Here is a 19724-nt window from a genome sequence, read left to right on the forward strand (position 1 = left end):
CCAGGCATGCTGGAAGTTTAGCAACAGCTGGAGGCACCCTGTTTGGGAATCACTGGCGTAGAATATTTTTGGTAGCAGAGGCAATTGTAATGCTTGCATCTGGGTCCACCCCTAAGCAAATCCCTAATTTAGGTCTCAAATGTGCATGGCGCTCTCTCACGTCGGAAGACTGTCATATTTCTAGGAAACAGTTTAGGGCCACATGTGGGGTATTTCCATACTTGGCAGCAATTGCAATTGGCAGCAAATTATTTTTTCTCCTTTTACCCCTTATGAAAAGGTAAAGTTGGGGTCTACACCAGCCAGTTAGTGTAAACAAATAAAATATTTTACACTAACATGTTGGTGTTGCCCCATACTTTTCTTTTTCAAAAGAGGTAAAAAGAAAAAAAGACCCCCAAAATGTGTAACGCAATTTCTTCTGAGTACAGAAATACCTCATATGTGGGCGTAAAGCTCTCTATGGGCGCACAACAAGGCTCAGGAGTGAGAGCGCACTATGTACATTTGAGGACTACATTGGTGATCTGCACAGGGGTGGCTGATTTTACAGTGGTTCTGACATAAACGCAAAAAAAAATATATATATATATATACCACATGTGACCCCATTTTGGAAACTACACCCCTCACGGAACATAACAAGGGGTATAGTGAGCCTTAACACTCCACAGGTGTTTGACGAATTTACGTTAAAGTTGGATATGAAAATGAAAAAAGAAAAATGTTTTCACTAAAATGCTGGTGTTACCCTAAAAAATTTTCATTTTCTCAAGGGAAAATAGAAAAAAGCCCCCCCCAAATTTGTAACCCCTATTCTTCGGAATATGGAAATACCACATATGTGGATGTAAAGAGGTCTGCTGGCGAACTACAATGCTCAGAAGAGCCATTGGGCTTTTGGAGAGAGAATTTGTCTGGAATTGAAGGCCATGTGCGTTTACAAAGCCCCCATGGTGCAAGAACAGCCCCCAATGGTGCCCACATGTGACCCCATTTTGGAAACTAAACCCCTCATGGAATATAATAAGGGGTGCAGTGAGCATTTACACCCCACAGGCGTCATTTTGAACAGTGGTCTGTGAAATTAAACATTTTATTTTTCCTTTGCGCAGCCCACTGTTCCAAAGATCGGTCAAATGCCAGTGGGGTGTAAATGCTCACTGTACCCCTTATTACATTCAGTGAGGGCTGTAGCTTCCAAAATGGGGTCACATGAGGGGGGGAGGTCCGCTGTTCTGGCACCATGGGGGCTTTGTAAACGCACATGGCCCCCCGACTTCCATTCCAACCAAATTTTCTCTCCAAAAGCCCAATGGCGCTCCTTCTCTCCAGAGCATTGTAGTTCGCCCGCAGAGCACTTTTCATCCACCTATATTCATTCATCTATACTTAAAAATTTTGGTGGTTACAAATTTTCTCCTATTACCTCTTGTGAAAATTAAAAATTTGGGGTAACACATTTTCATTTTCCTGTCCCACTTTAACGAAAGTTTGTCAAGCACCTGTGGGGGTGTAAAGGCTCACTGTACCCCTTGTTACATTCCTTGAGGGGTGTAGATTCCCAAATAGTGTGCCATGTGTTTTTTTTTTTTTCTGTTCTGGCACCATGGGAGCTTCCTAAATGCGACATGCCCCCCAAAAACCATTTTAGCAAAATTCGCTCTCCAAAATCCCATTGTCGCTTCTCCCCTTCTGAGCCCTCTGCTGCGTTCACAGAGCACTTTACATCCCCATATGAGGTATTTCCTTACTTGAGGGAAAATAGGTTACACATTTTGGTGTTTTTTTCTCCTTTTACCCCTTGTAAAAATGAAAAAATAAAAATAAATCGGTCTACAAGAACATGTTCGTATAAAAAATGGAGACTAACTTTTCTCCACCATTTTCCTGCTATTCCTGTGAAACGCTGAAAAGAATTAACAAACTTTCTGAATGGCATTTTGAATACTTTGAGGGGTGCAGTTTTCATAATTGGGTATTTCTAACATAAAGACCCTCAAATTCACTTCAAAACTAAACTGGTCCCTGAAAAATTCTGATATTGAAAATGTTGTGAAAAATTGGAAAATTGCTGCTGAACTTTGAAGCCCTCTGATGTCTTCCAAAAGTAAAAACTTGGCAACTTTATGATGGAAACATAAAATAGTCATATTGTATATGTGGATCAATATCAATTCTTACAAGCAGAAAGCTTCAAAGTTAGAAAAAAGCTAAATTTTCACATTTCTTCAGAAATTTGGGAATTTTTCAAGAAATGATGCAAGTATCAATGTAAATTTACAACTAACAAAATAGAATATGTCATGAAAAAAGCAAACAATCTTAGAATCAAACTATAATGGGAAATGAATGGTCCTAAGATGCTGTGAGCTAGGCCTGATCAGACACATCTCTAAGGGTTTGAGCAAATGCACGGTATACGCTGCAGATTTTATGCTGCTAAGTGAATTTATCATTTACTTAATGGTATGAAGTCTGCATTGTATACAGTACGTGTCTGTAGCATAAAACCATCAGCATAAAAATCTCCACCTTATACGATGTGTGTGAACAGAAGGGAGAAAGCAGGGACAAAAAAACAAACACGATAGGAAACAGGGAGGTCTGTGTAGTGCAGTGTTTCCTAACCAGGGCGCCTCCACTGATGCAAAACTACAACTCCCAGCATGAACGGACAGCCTTTGGCTGTCCGGGCATGCTGGGAGTTGTAGTTTTGCAACAGCTGGAGGCACCCTGGTTGGGACACACTGGTGTAGTGTATTGTACACTGTAAATAATAGAAAAAAAACAGAAGACCAAAAAACGGGGTGCTCTCTCGTATGCTGTCGTTAGGTGGAAAAGGGGGACCCACCACCTCACCTAATGTGCTGTACTGACCTGCTGAGAAGATGCAATAGTGTAAGCCCAACACTGTTGGGAAGTGTGGGTAGAGATCAGTGGATGCAGTGTGCAGCTCTACCTCCTCTATCCGTGTCCCTTAGGGTACGGAATAATGGAGGAAGAATAGGTAGAGAAAGGTGGGGAATTTTGTAGAGCGCTCCTGCTGTCAAAGGACGGACTCAAAACACCACGGTTGCACAGGACAATTTATTGAAATATTTTTGAACAACACGTTTCGGCACTCACATGCGCCTTCATCAGGTCCACAAAAGTATAAGATCATTGCGTCCTGAGGTGCCGGCTGTGCTTGAGTGTCTGTTCCGTTCGGGAAATATAATTTGCATAATACTTTGGAAAAATATAATTTGCATAATAATTTGGAACAGGGTGTATTGTATCTAACATAGTAACATAGTTAATAAGGTTGAAAAAAGACCAGAGTCCATCGAGGTCAACCCTAATGTCAACCATATCCCTAATGAATCCCTATTGAGTTGATCCAGAGGAAGGAAAAAAAAAAACTCATACTCGAGGTAAAAATTCCTTCCCGACTCCAAATATGGCATCAGAATAAATCCCTGGATCAACGTTCTGTCCCTATAAATCTAGTATACATAACCAGTAATGTTATTACTCTCCAAAAATGCATCCAGACCCCTTTTGAACTCTTTTACAGAGTTCACCATGACCACCTCCTCTGGCAGAGAGTTCCATAGTCTCACTGCTCTTACAGTTAAGAACCCCCATCTGTGCTGGTGTAGAAACCTTTTTTCCTCTAAACGTAGAGGATGCCCCCTTGTTATAGATACAGTCCTGGGTATAAATAGATCATGGGAGAGATCTCTGTACTGTCCCCTGATATAGTTATACATAGTTATTAGGTCTCCCCTAAGCCTTCTCTTTTCTAAACTAAATAACCCTAATTCTGATAATCTTTCTGGGTACTGTAGTCCTCCCATTCCCTGTATTACTCTGGTTGCCCGTCTTTGAACCCTCTCCAGCTCCCCTATATCTTTCTTGTACATTGGTGCCCAGTACAGTACACAGTATTCTATGTGTGGTCTGACTAGTGATTTGTACAGCGGTAGAAATATTTCCTTGTCGTGGGTATCTATGCCCCTATTGATGGACCCCATGATTTTATTTGCCTTGGCAGCAGCTGCCCGACACTGGTCACTACAGCTAAATTTACTGTTAACTAAGATTCCTAAGTCCTTTTCCATGTCAGTTGTCACAAGTGTTCTCCCATTTAATACATAGTCCCACCCTGGAATTTTCTTCCCCATCTGCATTACCTTACATTTATCAGTGTTGAACCTCATCTGCCACTTCCCAGACCAAACCTCCAACCTATCCAGATCCATTTGTAACAGTGCACTGTCCTCTATTGTGTTTACCGCTTTACAGAGTTTAGTATCATCTGCAAAAGATTGCTACTTTACTATTCAACCCCTGTACAAGGTAATTAATTAATATATTAAATAGAACAGGACCCAAGACTGACCCCTGTGGTACCCCAATAGTAACAGTCACCCAATCAGAATAAGTACCATTAATAACCACCCTTTGTTTCCTATCACTGAGCCAGTTACTCACCAACTTACACAAATTCCCCCCCTAATCTAATAAAGTGACCTGCAAATGTATGTAGTTTTACAGAATGCCGTTTACCTGTAATAGGGTTTGTACCCTGTCCTGCTGCCACATCCTCAGGTTCTTCAGCTGGGTCAAGCAGGGAAGATTTGATATACGTGGCCAGGCTTTCCAAAGGTGTTCCTCCTGTAGCCAGCAGTGGATTATACTGGTTGTCTACAGGTGATGTCCCGCTACTTTTTATTTCCTCAAATCTTTTGGCACACTGTAAAATGACAATAATAGCTACGGTATATTAACTACTATATCAGAATATGCCAAATTCCAAGAATACATAAATTCTATTATTTATTGATGGCTAATATTTAAAATTCTCACCATCTTGCGAAAATAAAACAGATGATAAGAAATGTTACAAACATGGTGGACACAGTAACATCCATAGACAATCTGAAAATGTTAAATTCATGTCCTGGCTTTGGCTTCAAATACTGTATAAAAAAATCTGCATGTGTGAACACACCTTTAGTTTTATAGGCCTATTTCATAAAAGCCAGTAAATGGAAGTGTGTGCTAGAGTCTGAGACGGGGAATAAGGATGTTATTAGCCTATGTACAAAGTTTTACCTGAATTTTTTCCAAAAACAAGCAGCATTTGGCAGTCAGGACATGATGGGAGTTTTGCAATGTCTGGATGTTTATGATCTAGCACGGTGGACGGTGTCGGTGTAAAAAAAAAAGTGCAGAAAAAATATATTAAAACAATCCTATGCTTAGGTTGTGAATGTTCTTGAGTGACCCAGCCACAGCCCTGGCTTAAACCCATTTGAACATCTCTAGAGAGAACTTAAAATGTCTTTCACTGACGGTCCCCATCCAACCTGACAGAGCTTGAGAGGATCTGCAGAAAATCCCCCAATCCAGGTTTATAAACCTTGTGGCCTCATTCCCAAGAAGACTGGAGGAATCACTGCCAAAGGGGCTTCACCTAAGTCTTGAGTAAAGGGTATGAATGCTTATGTCACTGTGAGATTTTCGTTTTTTCCTTTTCGATAAATTAGGCTGCATTCACACCTCGTTTTTTTACATACAGGTGCCGGATCTGGCTGGGGGAGGGGAAAACCGGGCGCTCCCGTACCCCAGCCGGATCAGCCCCTGACTCCATTTACTTTAATGAGCAGACCGGAGTCAAACGGAGCGCCCGGTTTTCCCCTCCTCCTGCTGGATCCAGCACCCGTATGTACAAAACGTGGTGTGAATGCAGCCTTAGAAAGATTTTTAACATGTTTTTACTATGTCATTATGGGGTGCTGAGTGCAGAATAATGGAGGAGGGGCCTAAAAGGGTCTGAGAACCTTGTGAATGCTCTGTATACATGACTGCATGAAACCTGAACTTCCCAATCTGCTGACACCTCTTTCTATGTCAGGAATTGTCCAGAGCAGGAGAGGTTTTCTAAGAGGATTTGCTTGTACTCTGGACAGTTCCTGACACGGACAAAGGTGGCAGTAGAGAGCACTGTGGTCAGACTGGAAAGAACTCTATAAAGAAATACAACTTGCTCTGGAGTATACAGCAGTTGATAAGTATTCTGGGAGGATTAACATTTTTAAACAGAAATAATTTACAAACCTGTTTAGCTTTCCTGGCACCAGTTGTTTAAAAAAAATTTGTTTTCCACCGGAGTACCCCTTTAAACAATTTTCCAGTGTGGCAGGACATTATCCTGTTAAAAGATGGCACTGCCCTGTACTACTGCCATGACAGTAAAGTGAATCTGCAATAATGTTAAGGTAGATGGTACATGTCAGGGTAACACATAAATGCCTGGACCCCAGGTTTCTCTGCAGAACATTGCCCAAATCCTTAATGTTTACTCATTTATTTCACTGTACACGTTTGGCTGTGTATAACCAGCACTCAATTTTACACCAAATGGTGTTGTTGTCATTAGAAACCACAAGGGCTCTGAATTACTTTCCACACAGCCACCGCTCATTGCCTCCAAGTGTTAACTGTTAATTATTTCCATTAACCCTTCACTGATCATATTTTGTATAGACAACAATCAGAAGATTTATCAAAACCTGTGTAGAGGAAGAGTGGTGCAGTTGCCCATAGCAACCAATCAGATCGCTGCTTTCATTTTTAAAAAGACCTCTGAAAAATGAAAGAGATCAGATTGGTTGCTATGGGCAACTGCACCACTGTTCCTCTACATAGGTTTTGATAAATCTCCCCCCAAAGAGTACAGATACATCCTTTATTTTATTTTATATTAAAACGAACCTACACAATGGTGGTTTTCTACCTTTTTTCATTCCACCCCACAAATTATTATTATTATTATTTTTATATTTCTCAATACATTATATGGTAAATGAAATGGTCCTGCCCTTTTGTGCTGGAGGGATGTCCAATGCGGCCAAAACCTTCACCTATTAAACCAACATTTTTGGGGGTCATAAGTATAAGTGTTGTAATTCCTACAAAGTATAAAAGCTGGTGACGTCCTGTAAGTTAGTTTTTGTGAGGGGTTGTAGAGAAGCCGGAGCTCTCATATAGGGCACATTGTGGGGCACAGACATCTCGTGTTGGCAGTGGGCAGTAGTAGAGAACAGATCTCCTCTGCAGCCCTTAGTATCACAAGAATTCTTCATGTAGGTAGTTTTGATAATAACTTTATATTAGGGGTTATTTGTGATATTTCCATATACAGATTTGTTGTATGGATAATTTTAATACTTATAATACACCAGCAGCCAAAGACATGTGACATCATCAATAGAACCTGATGACATCACAGATGGTGGTCGGTTATACCACTCCACGATATAGGAAAACTCTTCACTTTCTGTTAGTTCAGATTGAAAGCGCTTAGTTTTTCTAAGAGTGATATATATTTCTAAATCTAATATGACGAGCCCAACCCTGGCTATCCTGCCATTGTTTTGGGCAATATGGACCTTCGTGGGTGTCCTGACCACCTTCACCATGACCATCATACAAGGTCATTACCAAACAGGAATCATCAGCATCAGGTAGGAGACTCTATAGGGACAGTGGTGGGAATCCTACAATACACCATTCCATCGTCTAATATCTTCCCCCTTGTTACTAGTGACCGGCCCTCGTTACTAGTGACCGTCCCTTGTTACTAGTGACCGGCCCTCGTTACTGGTGACCAGCCCTCGTTACTAGTGACCAGCCCTCGTTACTAGTGACCAGCCCTCGTTACTAGTGACCGGCCCTCGTTACTAGTGACCGGCCCTCGTTACTAGTGACCGGCCATCGTTACTAGTGACCGGCCCTCTTTACTAGTGACCGGCCCTCGTTACTAGTGACCGGCCCTCGTTACTAGTGACCGGCCCTCGTTACTAGTGACCGGCCCTCGTTACTACTGACCGGCCCTCGTTACTAGTGACCGGCCCTCGTTACTAGTGACCGGCCCTTGTTACTCGTGACCGGCCCTTGTTACTCGTGACCGGCCCTCGTTTCTAGTGACCGGCCCTTGTTACAAATGACCGGCCTTCGTTACTAGTCACCAGCCCTCGTTACTAGTGACCGGCCCTCGTTACTAGTGACTGGCCCAGAGCTCTGATAATGTTATAAATGGAATCTATGTCTCCTCAGTGACACTGGAGAATATTATCCCGAATCGATCGTGCTGGCTATAGTGTCCACAGTATCTACTCTGCTAGGTAAGTGCATTAAATGTATCTATAGGAATTATTAATAGTGCCATCCTGAGTAAAAATGCGTAGTTAAAGTGCCATGGGTGCAAAACTTTAGCCTGGGCCCGCCTGACCATGCCCATCAACAACCACCCCCCCCCCCCCCCCGAACTTTTGCCTATGTAAGCAAACATGCCATTCAGGAGCATGGAAAAGCTGGGTCAGATATTGTCACCTAACTTTTCCATGCTCCTGAATGGCATATTTGCTTGTAGTTGGATTACTTTATCCACAGCCAAGCTTCAGAAGTCATATATTAATCTCTGCAGTGAAGGGCATGTGGTTGATATACTAAGCAAATGTTCCTTTCAGGAGCATGTGGAAGCTGTGTGTTACAGACCCTGTAATGACTCATGGTCCTGTAATGATAACAGTAGCATAAGTCATTACAGGGTTTGTCATACAGCTTTTTTTAGGCACCTGAATGGCCAGAAATGTGTCAGTACTAAGCCAATCATGTGCCATTCAGCAGCCTGTAATGGCTCATGTTCTTGCAATGATTACAGGGTCACACAAAGCTTTCCCAAGCTCCTGAAAGGCACATGATCTGCTTAGTATTGACACATTTTAGCCATTCAGGAGCATGGGAAATCTTTGGCCTGGTCTTGGGGTCCTAGCTCTGCGTACACATCGGTGGGCGGGGGGGGGGGGGAGAAGTGTACAGGGATGGTGTAATGAAGGGGACGGGGCCGAGGAGCAGTGAATATTAATGCAGGGGCGGGCCCAACTAGCAGTGAATAATATTATAGGGGCAGGGCCAACAGCCGAAGTGAAGACTTGTTATTGTTGCTAAAAGCCCATTGGGAATGCTCCTTATTGCTAGATTCTCAGGAATAGCATGTAGATAGTTTGCTCATATCTTCTGAACAACTGCAGGTAATGGGATAAGAGAAGCAACGTTAAAAAGAGGGTCACCCACACTATAAGCTTAGGTATTCAGGTTAGTGTGGGCGAGCCTCCCGTCAGTCCGCCCCTGAAACGAAGTACTGCACTGATGGGTCTGTGTGACTCATTTTTGCAGCCACAGGCCGCAGCATATAGTGTAGTGGCAGGAGAGTAACTGTGACCCTTGCCGCCTTTATAGCTGTGCCACTGCTTGAGTAACTACTAACATGGCCGCCATGACAGCTTCAGCACGTTTTCAGACAACTTTTCTTTATATCTCTATCTCCTGTATATTTTCTCATTATTAGTATCTTCAGACATGTATATGCTTTGTGTGGTATATATACCATCTATAGACTGTTCTGTATATGGATTTTAGAGGCCGGTATTGTGTATATCGTTTACAAATCGATGGAGATCCAGGCCCTGAAGAGAAGCTTTTGTAGAGTCACCTGTCAAACATGGATGCTGACATTCGGGTGGATGATGTGCATCGGAAACCTGATAACCCCATTTCTACAGGTTTGTTTATACAGATTCCGTGATGTTAGGGCCCCTTAGCTGGTCACCTATGAAGCCCCCTTACCCAGGAGAAGAGCAGTACAGCTGGGGCCATGTATTGTCAGATTACCTGCTGATCTGTAGGTCTTGGGACAGAATGGGCCTGAGCTCACACCCCCTCACAATGATACATAAGGCCCAGTATAAGAATATAGATAATATAATAACACCATTGGCAGATGTAGGATTGTCCTTGATACTTACCACTGGCAGATATTAAAGGGGTATTCCAGGAAAAAACTTTATTTTATATATATATATTAACTGGCTTCAGAAAGTTAAACAGATTTGTAAATTACTTCTAAATCTTAAACCTTCCAGTACTTATGAACTGCTGAAGTTGAGTTGTTCTTTTCTGTCTAACTGCTCTCTGATGACGCCTGTCTCGGGAGCTGTCCAGAGTAGGAGCGAATCCCCATAGCAAACCTCTTTTTTTTCCTGGAATACACCTTTGAATATCCAGCACAATGATATATCTGCTAATGGTGTATAATGATATGGAGCTTTATGTGTTACAAAAATATTGACCAATAGGGAACCTCTAAAATATAACTTTTATTACACTTCTAAAAATAAGAAAAATTCCAAATAGGTGAAAAAATATATCAAAGTATTAAAAATGTGTCGCCAACAGTTCACAAAGATATATTTGAGCCGTCTTCAAATGTCCTTCAATAGACCCCAAATCCTCTTTTAGTTATTCAATAGACCCCAAATCCTATTTTAGTTATTCCTCTTTTAGTTATTAGGGATAACACAGTCCTCTTCCTAATAGTCGTGTGTGGGATAGTAGATGTACTTATAACAAACCCTGTCCACACTAGATTAATTCCGCAACTTCGTTTAGTGGATGTAGACTAGATAGGCTCCTATTCCACATGGTATATGTTATACATGGATTGAGGTGGGAGGAGCTTGATTTCCGTCCTGGGCAATATAATCCATATGATTCCTATAATTGTGTTATGACTGATTTATGGATCTTCGGTGACCACAGCAATACGAGTATACATGCAGTGGGTTTTAAGCAGATTCCATATTATTGCAGATTTTTGCTATTTCATATATACCGTATATACTCGAGTATAAGCCGAGTTTTTCAGCACGATTTTTCGTGCTGAAAACGCCCCCCTCACTTATACTCGGGTGAACTCTCCGCCTGTCAATCCCTATTCAGTGGTCTTCAACCTGCGGACCTCCAGATGTTGCAAAACTACAACTCCCAGCATGCCCGGACAGCCATCGGCTGTCCGGGCATGCTGGGAGCTGTAGTCTTGAAACCTCTGGAGTTCCGAAGGTTGAAGACCACGACGGCCTTCGTCATCATCCAGACACCCCGTTTAGTTTTCTACTCACCTCCCCTCAGTGGAAAGGAAGGGTGAGCTGGTCTGGGCCATCTATGCTGCAGGGACCGTACGGTGGGGATGGTTAGTCGTTGCGGGCTGTCCATTTTCACCCGGGGGGGCCCTCTTCTCCGGGCCTGCCCCGGACTAGTGACGTTGCCTTGACAACGACGCACAGTGACGCACATGCACGGCCCTGTGCGTCGTCGTCAAGGCAACGTCACTAGTCCAGGGCCAGGCCCAGAGCGGAGAAGAGGGCCCCCCCCCCGGTGAAAATGGACGGCCCGCAAGGACTAACCATCCCCACCGAGTCAATAACTTTTCCTGGGTTTTTGGGGTGAAATTAGGGGCCTCGGCTTATATTCAGGTCGGCTTATACTCGAGTATATACGGTATTCGGTGATCAGCGACACTCAATATCAGTCCAACACATTCACAGTCTCCAATATGCACTGTATAGTGTGTATTATATATTCTGCTTATTCAATTAACGGTACTAATGTTCATGTAAATATGCATCATTGCACAAACTTCACTTATTGGGATTAAACAGTCATATTGTGTTAATCACACCAATCCAAGACAATTTGTCTACTGAAATCCATCTACTGCATCATAGCTAGTGTCTATTTCTCTTATTAAAGGCACAGTTCCTACCGCACATTCATATAGACCATCATCAGTGCGTTAATCAATGCTTATCGTAGATAGAGACACAATTTGTATCACACAGTCATTTGTACCTTAGTACATTAGCCCGTTTTTTGGAATGTAAGAAGCTTCCATTCACGTTAGTCCTGCCCAGGACATTTTAAACTCATTGCATTTGTGTCAACCACATTATCTTCAAACACAGTCAATGTCTATGTTGCAGACTTATTGCTCTTGTGTATAAAAAAGTATCACTTGTGGACTGTGCGTGCGGCACTGATGACGGCCGTACTTCGAATGCATACCTGTGGCCATAATATACCTATAAAGTCCCTCCCATCCCGCTCTGGTATCCAATCCCCCGCACGGTAGTCAAAAACATGCCTTGTTTTCCGTGCACGCAATCAGCTATATGTGTTGTCTGTTAATATGTCATCTAGGACAGGAAATGTATATTGTGAAATGTCATATTTTCTTTGTTTTCCTCTAGGATTCACCAATGCTCAATAATAGCTGCCTTGCGGTTTTATCAAGTACAATCATATACGGAGGAATATCTGTGGCAACTCAGTTGTACCCAGGCTCCAGGGACCGCAAATGTAGGCGCATTACTACCACGGTGCTGGCGGTGATCATCTTGCTGGCTAATATTAGCCGTATCCTTTACAATTCACTATGTTATGTTATGGGATTAAAGGGAACTCCAGTAAATCCTTTCAGACACCACTTTTTATGTTCTGTCCTTTGCCCTTGATGGTGGTGGAGCTGTGTTATCTTGTCACTTCTGTAGTCCACCGTGAAATTGTGATCAGTGTTTTTCTACTAAAATATGACCTCATTCTGTAGGGTTGAGGTTATTTTCCTATATATGTCCTCCTTTCAGGGCTGTCCTTTAAAATGAGTGCAGTATATACCTGTACAAGTGACTACTGCACACAGGTATGTATATTCTACCACAGAGGGCGAAGTTCTTCACATGGTTTTGGGATCCCAATCCCAGTTATTACCACCATTGCATGGTGAAAAAAAATGGAAGACAAAAATGGACAAAGTCAAATGTATATTTCTGTCTTATTTTCAGTCTTCCAAAATGACACTGACTATCCTGGAGTGGATCGTATTAGCATGCTCCTGTATAAGCCAGATATTGCTATATTGGGACTTCCAGGTCAGTATATGAAATCCAGATTTACAAGGTCTTGTTCACATGTAGCAGCTTTGTTGTGTCTGGGGCCTTTATAGGCCAGTCAATATGAATGGTTACAACATGTCCGGCTCTTCTTTCACTTCTTAGGTTCTTACTACGACAACCAAGAGGAACATGATAGACGCCAAGAGCATCTTGAGAATTGATCCATTGACAGTGCCTCTATTAGATGGAGCATTAGAGGATCAACAACATCACCTGACACCAGATGAAGCATCATGTGACTATGTTACAGTAGAGCTATTTTCGGCAGATGATACAGCACCATAAGACTAGGAGTGATAGGTTCCCCCTGGAAAAGCCCCTCCCCCCCCCCCCCAAAAAAAAAAAAATTGATAAATAGATCTATCTATCTATCTCATATCTATCTATCCATCTATCCATCGTGAGAAGGTGAAGGGCATGGTGGTTGATGGGCGATATGTGTCACCAAGGCTCCTGGCCTTGGTGAAGTAAGAGCCGGTATTTATTCAGTGTCTGTGCTGCAATGCAGTCTGACACTATGGCTGTTGTATGGCTGGAAGGCCAATCCGGGACTGCTCTTACTGGGAATGACCAAGTGCAGGGTGGGGGTCATTCCCCACAATCCAGGCCGCCTTTTGTTGGCCTTAAAGGCAGCTTGCTTCACCAGCTGAGTGGGGTTTGCTAGTTGCAGCTCAAACTGACAGAGAGAGCTGCATGTGGAGTTCTTCCCTGCGTTTGTTCCAAGGTTGGAACCTGGTGAACATTCTGCCTGGAGGCCTAGGAAAGACTTGCTTGATGCCGCATGGCATGTTCTCAGGTGTGAACAAACACCTAAGGAATATTGGTGGACTTTTGTTACGTTTTCCTTGGTTCTGCATTTAAAGACTTTGCTTTGTGCCAAGTGTGAATAAAACACTGAACTATGATTTGAAAAGTCCTGTTTCTTTGCCTACATATTGCAACTGCACCTATTTGCAAGAGGGAGTCATTACACTATATATGTAAATAAAAATGCACATGCTAGCACCTGTTGTCCTGTGTGACGCTGCTTCCTTGTGACTTTTCTATCTAAATAAATATATTTTATTACTTGGGTTTCCTTGTTTTATGTGTCGAAATATTCTCTAGCACTGTATATAGAAAGACATGTCATTTAGGGCAAAAATTCCTTAGTAGGTGTCAGGTGGATTCTGGCCACAAGATGTCAGCAGCAGATTCTTAGAGTGCTGTAAGTTCTGAGGTGTGGCCTCCATGGGTCAGACTTGTTTCACCATTGCATTCCCGCCACTGATGACCCTGTATAATGCTATGCAATAGGCACAGCATTATACAGTGAAGGCAACCTAATGATCGAATATGAATGTACACAATGGTGACTTAAAAAATGAAAAATGATGTAAAAGCCCCTCCACTAATAAAATATAAAATCACCCCTCTTTTTCCATAAAAAGGAGAGAACAGAAAACCATTGACCAAGGGACATGCTCGAGGTCACTAAACCCCCTATTCAATTCCCACCCCTAAAACATAGCTTTTATTAAGCACATATAAAATATATGAAATAGTGATATCTTTATACATGTGTATGTATATCTCTCTCTCTCATATATATATATATATATATATATATATATATATATATATATATATATTTTATATACATACACACACACACATATTTTATATGTGTGTGTGTGTATGTATATAAAATATATACCGGTATATATAAATATATAAAATATACCACACTAAGAGACTGTGATTTTAAAGTGACTCACAATTTCATATATTTTATATGTGCTTAATAAAAGCTATGTTTTAGGGGTGGGAATTGAATAAGGGGATTAGTGACCTCGTGCATATCCCTTTGATTAATGGTATTATTGACCCTGATCCACTTCTGGGGTACTTGTATTGGGTAGTTTTTCATAAATAAACAAACAAAAACAAAATGAAATAACTATATTAAAAAAATTTGGTATTACCCAACCCGGGTGCCGAGGGATTTTGCTGTGATTTTTTCATTTTATTTTAAATTTCCCACCCTGGCCTGCGCGCCTATGACTCACAGCGTCCTCCAGTGTCCCCCTCCCCCTGCAGGGCGCAGTGAGCTGAAAATGGTGCCCTGCTACACCCTCTTCACCCCTCTGTTACCCCATTTCAACCCTGTCAAACCCTGCCCCCCATGTCCACTCCCCGTCACACATGTCCATCCTCCCCCCCATCATCCATGTCCACCCCCCATCATCTATGTCCACCCCCTCCTCTGTCCCTTTTTCACAACTGTCCACCCCTCTGTTATCACCATTTCATGCCTGTCCACCCCTACGCCCCCTGTCACCCATGTACACTCCTCTATGATCCTCTACACCCCTCTGTCACCCCCTACACCCCCTGTGACCCATGTACACTCTCTGTCACCAATGTACGCTCCTCTATACCCCTCTGTCACCCATGTACACTCTTCTACGCCCCTGTCACCCATGTACACTCCTCGACATCCCTTTGCCACCCCTGTACACTCTTCTACACCCCTCTGTCACCCATGTACACCCATCTATCACCCATGTACACCCCCCTATGGCCCCCTCTCACCCATGTACATCCATCTGTCACTTATGTACTGTCACGATGCCGGCTGGCAGGTAGTGGATCCTCTGTGCCAGAGAGGGATTGGCGTGGACCGTGCTAGTGGACCGGTTCTAAGCCACTACTGGTTTTCACCAGAGCCCGCCGCAAAGCGGGATGGTCTTGCTGCGGCGGTAGTGACCAGGTCGTATCCACTAGCAACGGCTCACCTCTCTGGCTGCTGAAGATAGGCGCGGTACAAGGGAGTAGGCAAGAGCAAGGTCGGACGTAGCAGAAGGTCGGGGCAGGCAGCAAGGATCGTAGTCAGGGGCAACGGCAGAAGGTCTGGAAACACAGGCAAGGAACACACAAGGAACGCTTTCACTGGCACTAAGGCAACAAGATCCGGCAAGGGAGTGCAGGGGAAGTGAGGTGATATAGGGAAGTGCACAGGTGAACACACTGATTGGGACCACTGCGCCAATCAGCGGCGCAGTGGCCCTTTAAATCGCAGAGACCCGGCGCGCGCGCGCCCTAGGGAGCGGGGCCGCGCGCGCCGGGACAGAACAGACGGAGAGCGAGTCAGGTAGGGGAGCCGGGGTGCGCATCGCGAGCGGGCGCTACCCGCATCGCGGATCGCATCCCGGCTGGCAGCGGAATCGCAGCGCCCCGGGTCAGAGGACGTGACCGGAGCGCTGCCGCGGGGAGAGTGAAGCGAGCGCTCCGGGGAGGAGCGGGGACCCGGAGCGCTCGGCGTAACAGTACCCCCCCCCTTGGGTCTCCCCCTCTTCTTAGAGCCTGAGAACCTGAGGAGCAGACTTTTGTCTAGGATGTTGTCCTCAGGTTCCCAGGATCTCTCTTCAGGACCACAACCCTCCCAGTCCACTAAAAAAAAAATTTTTCCCTCTGACCTTTTTGGCAGCTAAAATTTCTTTGACCGAGAAGATGTCCGAGGAGCCGGAAACAGGAGTGGGAGGAACAGATTTGGGAGAAAAACGGTTGAGGATGAGTGGTTTGAGAAGAGAGACGTGAAAGGCATTAGGGATACGAAGAGAGGGAGGAAGAAGAAGTTTATAAGAGACAGGATTAATTTGACACAAAATTTTGAAAGGACCAAGATAGCGTGGTCCCAACTTGTAGCTAGGGACACGGAAGCGGACATATTTAGCGGAGAGCCATACCTTGTCTCCAGGGGAAAAAACGGGGGGAGCTCTTCTTTTCTTATCCGCGAACTTCTTCATGCGTGATGAAGCCTGTAAGAGAGAATTTTGGGTCTCTCTCCATATGATGGAAAGGTCACGAGAAATTTCATCCACAGCGGGCAGACCAGAGGGCAAGGGAGTAGGGAGGGGGGGAAGAGGGTGACGGCCGTACACCACGAAAAATGGGGATTTGGAGGAAGACTCAGAGACCCTGAAGTTATACGAGAATTCGGCCCATGGGAGGAGATCTGCCCAGTCATCCTGGCGGGAGGAAACAAAATGTCGCAAATAATCACCCAAGATCTGGTTAATCCTTTCTACTTGTCCATTGGACTGGGGATGATATGCAGAAGAAAAATTTAATTTAATCTTGAGTTGTTTACAGAGAGCCCTCCAGAATTTAGACACGAATTGGACGCCTCTATCCGAGACAATCTGCGTAGGCAACCCGTGAAGACGAAAAATGTGTACAAAAAATTGTTTAGCCAACTGAGGCGCAGAAGGAAGACCAGGAAGAGGGATGAAATGTGCCATTTTGGAGAATCGATCAACGACCACCCAAATAACAGTGTTGCCACGGGAAGGGGGTAAATCAGTAATAAAATCCATACCAATCAGAGACCAAGGCTGTTCGGGGACAGGCAGAGGATGAAGAAAACCAGCGGGCTTCTGGCGAGGAGTCTTATCCCGGGCACAGATAGTGCAGGCTCGCACAAAGTCCACAACATCCGTCTCCAGAGTCGGCCACCAATAGAAGCGGGAGATGAGTTGCACAGATTTCTTGATACCCGCATGACCTGCGAGATGGGAGGAGTGACCCCATTTGAGGATTCCGAGGCGTTGGCGAGGAGAAACAAAGGTCTTTCCTGGAGGAGTCTGCCTGATGGAGGCAGGAGAAGTGGAGATCAGGCAGTCAGGTGGAATGATGTGTTGCGGAGAGAGTTCAACTTCTGAGGCATCCGAGGAACGAGAGAGAGCATCGGCCCTAATGTTCTTATCGGCAGGACGAAAGTGAATCTCAAAATTAAATCGGGCAAAGAACAGAGACCACCGGGCCTGGCGAGGATTCAGCCGTTGGGCAGACTGGAGGTAGGAGAGGTTCTTGTGGTCGGTGTAGATAATAACAGGAGAACTTGATCCCTCCAGCAGATGCCTCCATTCCTCAAGTGCTAATTTAATGGCTAGAAGCTCTCGATCCCCGATGGAGTAGTTCCTCTCCGCTGGAGAGAAGGTCCTAGAGAAAAAACCACAAGTGACAGCATGCCCGGAAGAATTTTTTTGTAGAAGAACAGCTCCAGCTCCCACTGAGGAGGCATCAACCTCCAATAGGAAAGGTTTGGAAGGGTCAGGTCTGGAGAGGACGGGAGCCGAAGAAAAGGCAGACTTGAGTCGTTTAAAGGCGTCTTCTGCTTGAGGAGGCCAGGACTTGGGATCAGCATTTTTTTTGGTTAAAGCCACGATAGGGGCCACAATGGTAGAAAAATGTGGAATAAATTGCCTGTAATAATTGGCGAACCCCAAAAAGCGTTGGATAGCACGGAGTCCGGAGGGGCGTGGCCAATCTAAGACGGCAGAGAGTTTGTCTGGATCCATCTGTAGTCCCTGGCCAGAGACCAAATATCCTAGAAAAGGAAGAGATTGGCATTCAAACAGACATTTCTCAATTTTGGCATAGAGTTGGTTGTCACGAAGTCTCTGAAGAACCATACGGACATGCTGGCGGTGTTCTTCTAGATTGGCAGAAAAAATTAGGATATCGTCCAGATATACAACAACACAGGAGTATAACAGATCACGAAAAATTTCATTGACAAAGTCTTGGAAAACGGCAGGGGCGTTGCACAGTCCAAAGGGCATGACCAGATACTCAAAGTGTCCATCTCTGGTGTTAAATGCCGTTTTCCACTCGTCCCCCTCTCTGATGCGGATGAGGTTATAGGCGCCTCTTAAGTCCAATTTAGTGAAGATGTGGGCACCTTGGAGGCGATCAAAGAGTTCAGAGATGAGGGGTAAGGGGTAGCGGTTCTTAACCGTGATTTTATTAAGACCGCGGTAGTCAATGCAAGGACGTAGGGAGCCATCTTTTTTGGACACAAAGAAAAATCCGGCTCCGGCAGGAGAGGAGGATTTACGGATAAAGCCCTTTTTTAGATTCTCCTGGACGTATTCGGACATGGCAAGAGTCTCTGGGGCAGAGAGAGGATAAATTCTGCCCCGGGGTGGAGTAGTGCCCGGGAGGAGGTCGATAGGGCAATCATAAGGCCTGTGAGGAGGTAGAGTCTCAGCTTGTTTTTTGCAGAAAACATCCGCGAAGTCCATATAGGCCTTAGGGAGACCGGTTACTGGAGGAACCACAGAGTTACGGCAAGGGTTACTGGGAACCGGTTTTAGACAGTTCTTGGAACAAGAGGACCCCCAACTCTTGATCTCCCCAGTGGACCAATCCAGGGTAGGGGAATGAAGTTGAAGCCAGGGAAGTCCAAGGAGAATTTCCGAGGTGCAATTGGGGAGGACCAAAAGTTCAATCCTCTCATGATGAGATCCGATGCTCATAAGAAGGGGCTCCGTGCGGAAACGTATGGTACAGTCCAATCTTTCATTATTTACACAATTGATGTAGAGGGGTCTGGCGAGACTGGTCACCGGGATGTTGAACCTGTTGACGAGAGAGGCCAAAATAAAATTTCCTGCAGATCCAGAGTCCAAGAAGGCCACTGTAGAGAAGGAGAAGGCAGAGGCAGACATCCGCACAGGCACAGTAAGACGTGGAGAAGCAGAGTAGACATCAAGGACTGTCTCACCTTTGTGCGGAGTCAGCGTACGTCTTTCCAGGCGGGGAGGACGGATAGGACAATCTCTCAGGAAGTGTTCGGTACTAGCACAGTACAGGCAGAGGTTCTCCATACGGCGTCGTGTCCTCTCTTGAGGTGTCAGGCGAGACCGGTCGACCTGCATAGCCTCCACGGCGGGAGGCACAGGAACAGATTGCAGGGGACCAGAGGAGAGAGGAGCCGAGGAGAAGAAACGCCTCGTGCGAACAGAGTCCATATCTTGGCGGAGTTCCTGACGCCTTTCGGAAAAACGCATGTCAATGCGAGTGGCTAGGTGAATAAGTTCATGTAGATTAGCAGGA

At 44.6% G+C, this 19724-nt stretch overlaps 1 protein-coding gene across 2 annotated transcripts; it reads left to right on the plus strand.

Moving 5' to 3' along the window:
- Nucleotides 1-6764: 6764 nt before the first annotated feature.
- Nucleotides 6765-14144, plus strand: LOC130362742 (DNA damage-regulated autophagy modulator protein 1-like). Of its 2 annotated transcripts, XM_056567691.1 has the most exons (7): nucleotides 6765-7517; nucleotides 8110-8177; nucleotides 9475-9617; nucleotides 12141-12306; nucleotides 12534-12589; nucleotides 12732-12818; nucleotides 12945-14144. In XM_056567691.1, the coding sequence occupies exons 1-7, from the start codon at nucleotides 7393-7395 to the stop codon at nucleotides 13125-13127; spliced, it is 828 nt and encodes a 275-aa protein (XP_056423666.1). In that variant the 5' UTR covers nucleotides 6765-7392; the 3' UTR covers nucleotides 13128-14144. The 2 variants fall into 2 exon arrangements, with proteins under 2 accessions (XP_056423666.1, XP_056423667.1); XM_056567692.1 differs by lacking the exon at nucleotides 12732-12818.
- Nucleotides 14145-19724: the final 5580 nt, after the last annotated feature.

This window comes from Hyla sarda, chromosome 3, assembly GCF_029499605.1.
Source record: "Hyla sarda isolate aHylSar1 chromosome 3, aHylSar1.hap1, whole genome shotgun sequence".
NCBI lineage: Eukaryota > Metazoa > Chordata > Amphibia > Anura > Hylidae > Hyla > Hyla sarda.

Coding starts and splice junctions, on each gene's coding strand:
- LOC130362742 (XM_056567691.1), top strand. CDS start 7,393: ATGACGAGCCCAACCCTGGCTATCCTGCCATTGTTTTGGGCAATATGG. Junction 8,178..9,474: donor CACAGTATCTACTCTGCTAG/GTAAGTGCATTA, acceptor TATGGATTTTAG/AGGCCGGTATTGTGTATATC. Junction 12,819..12,944: donor TGCTATATTGGGACTTCCAG/GTCAGTATATGA, acceptor TTCACTTCTTAG/GTTCTTACTACGACAACCAA.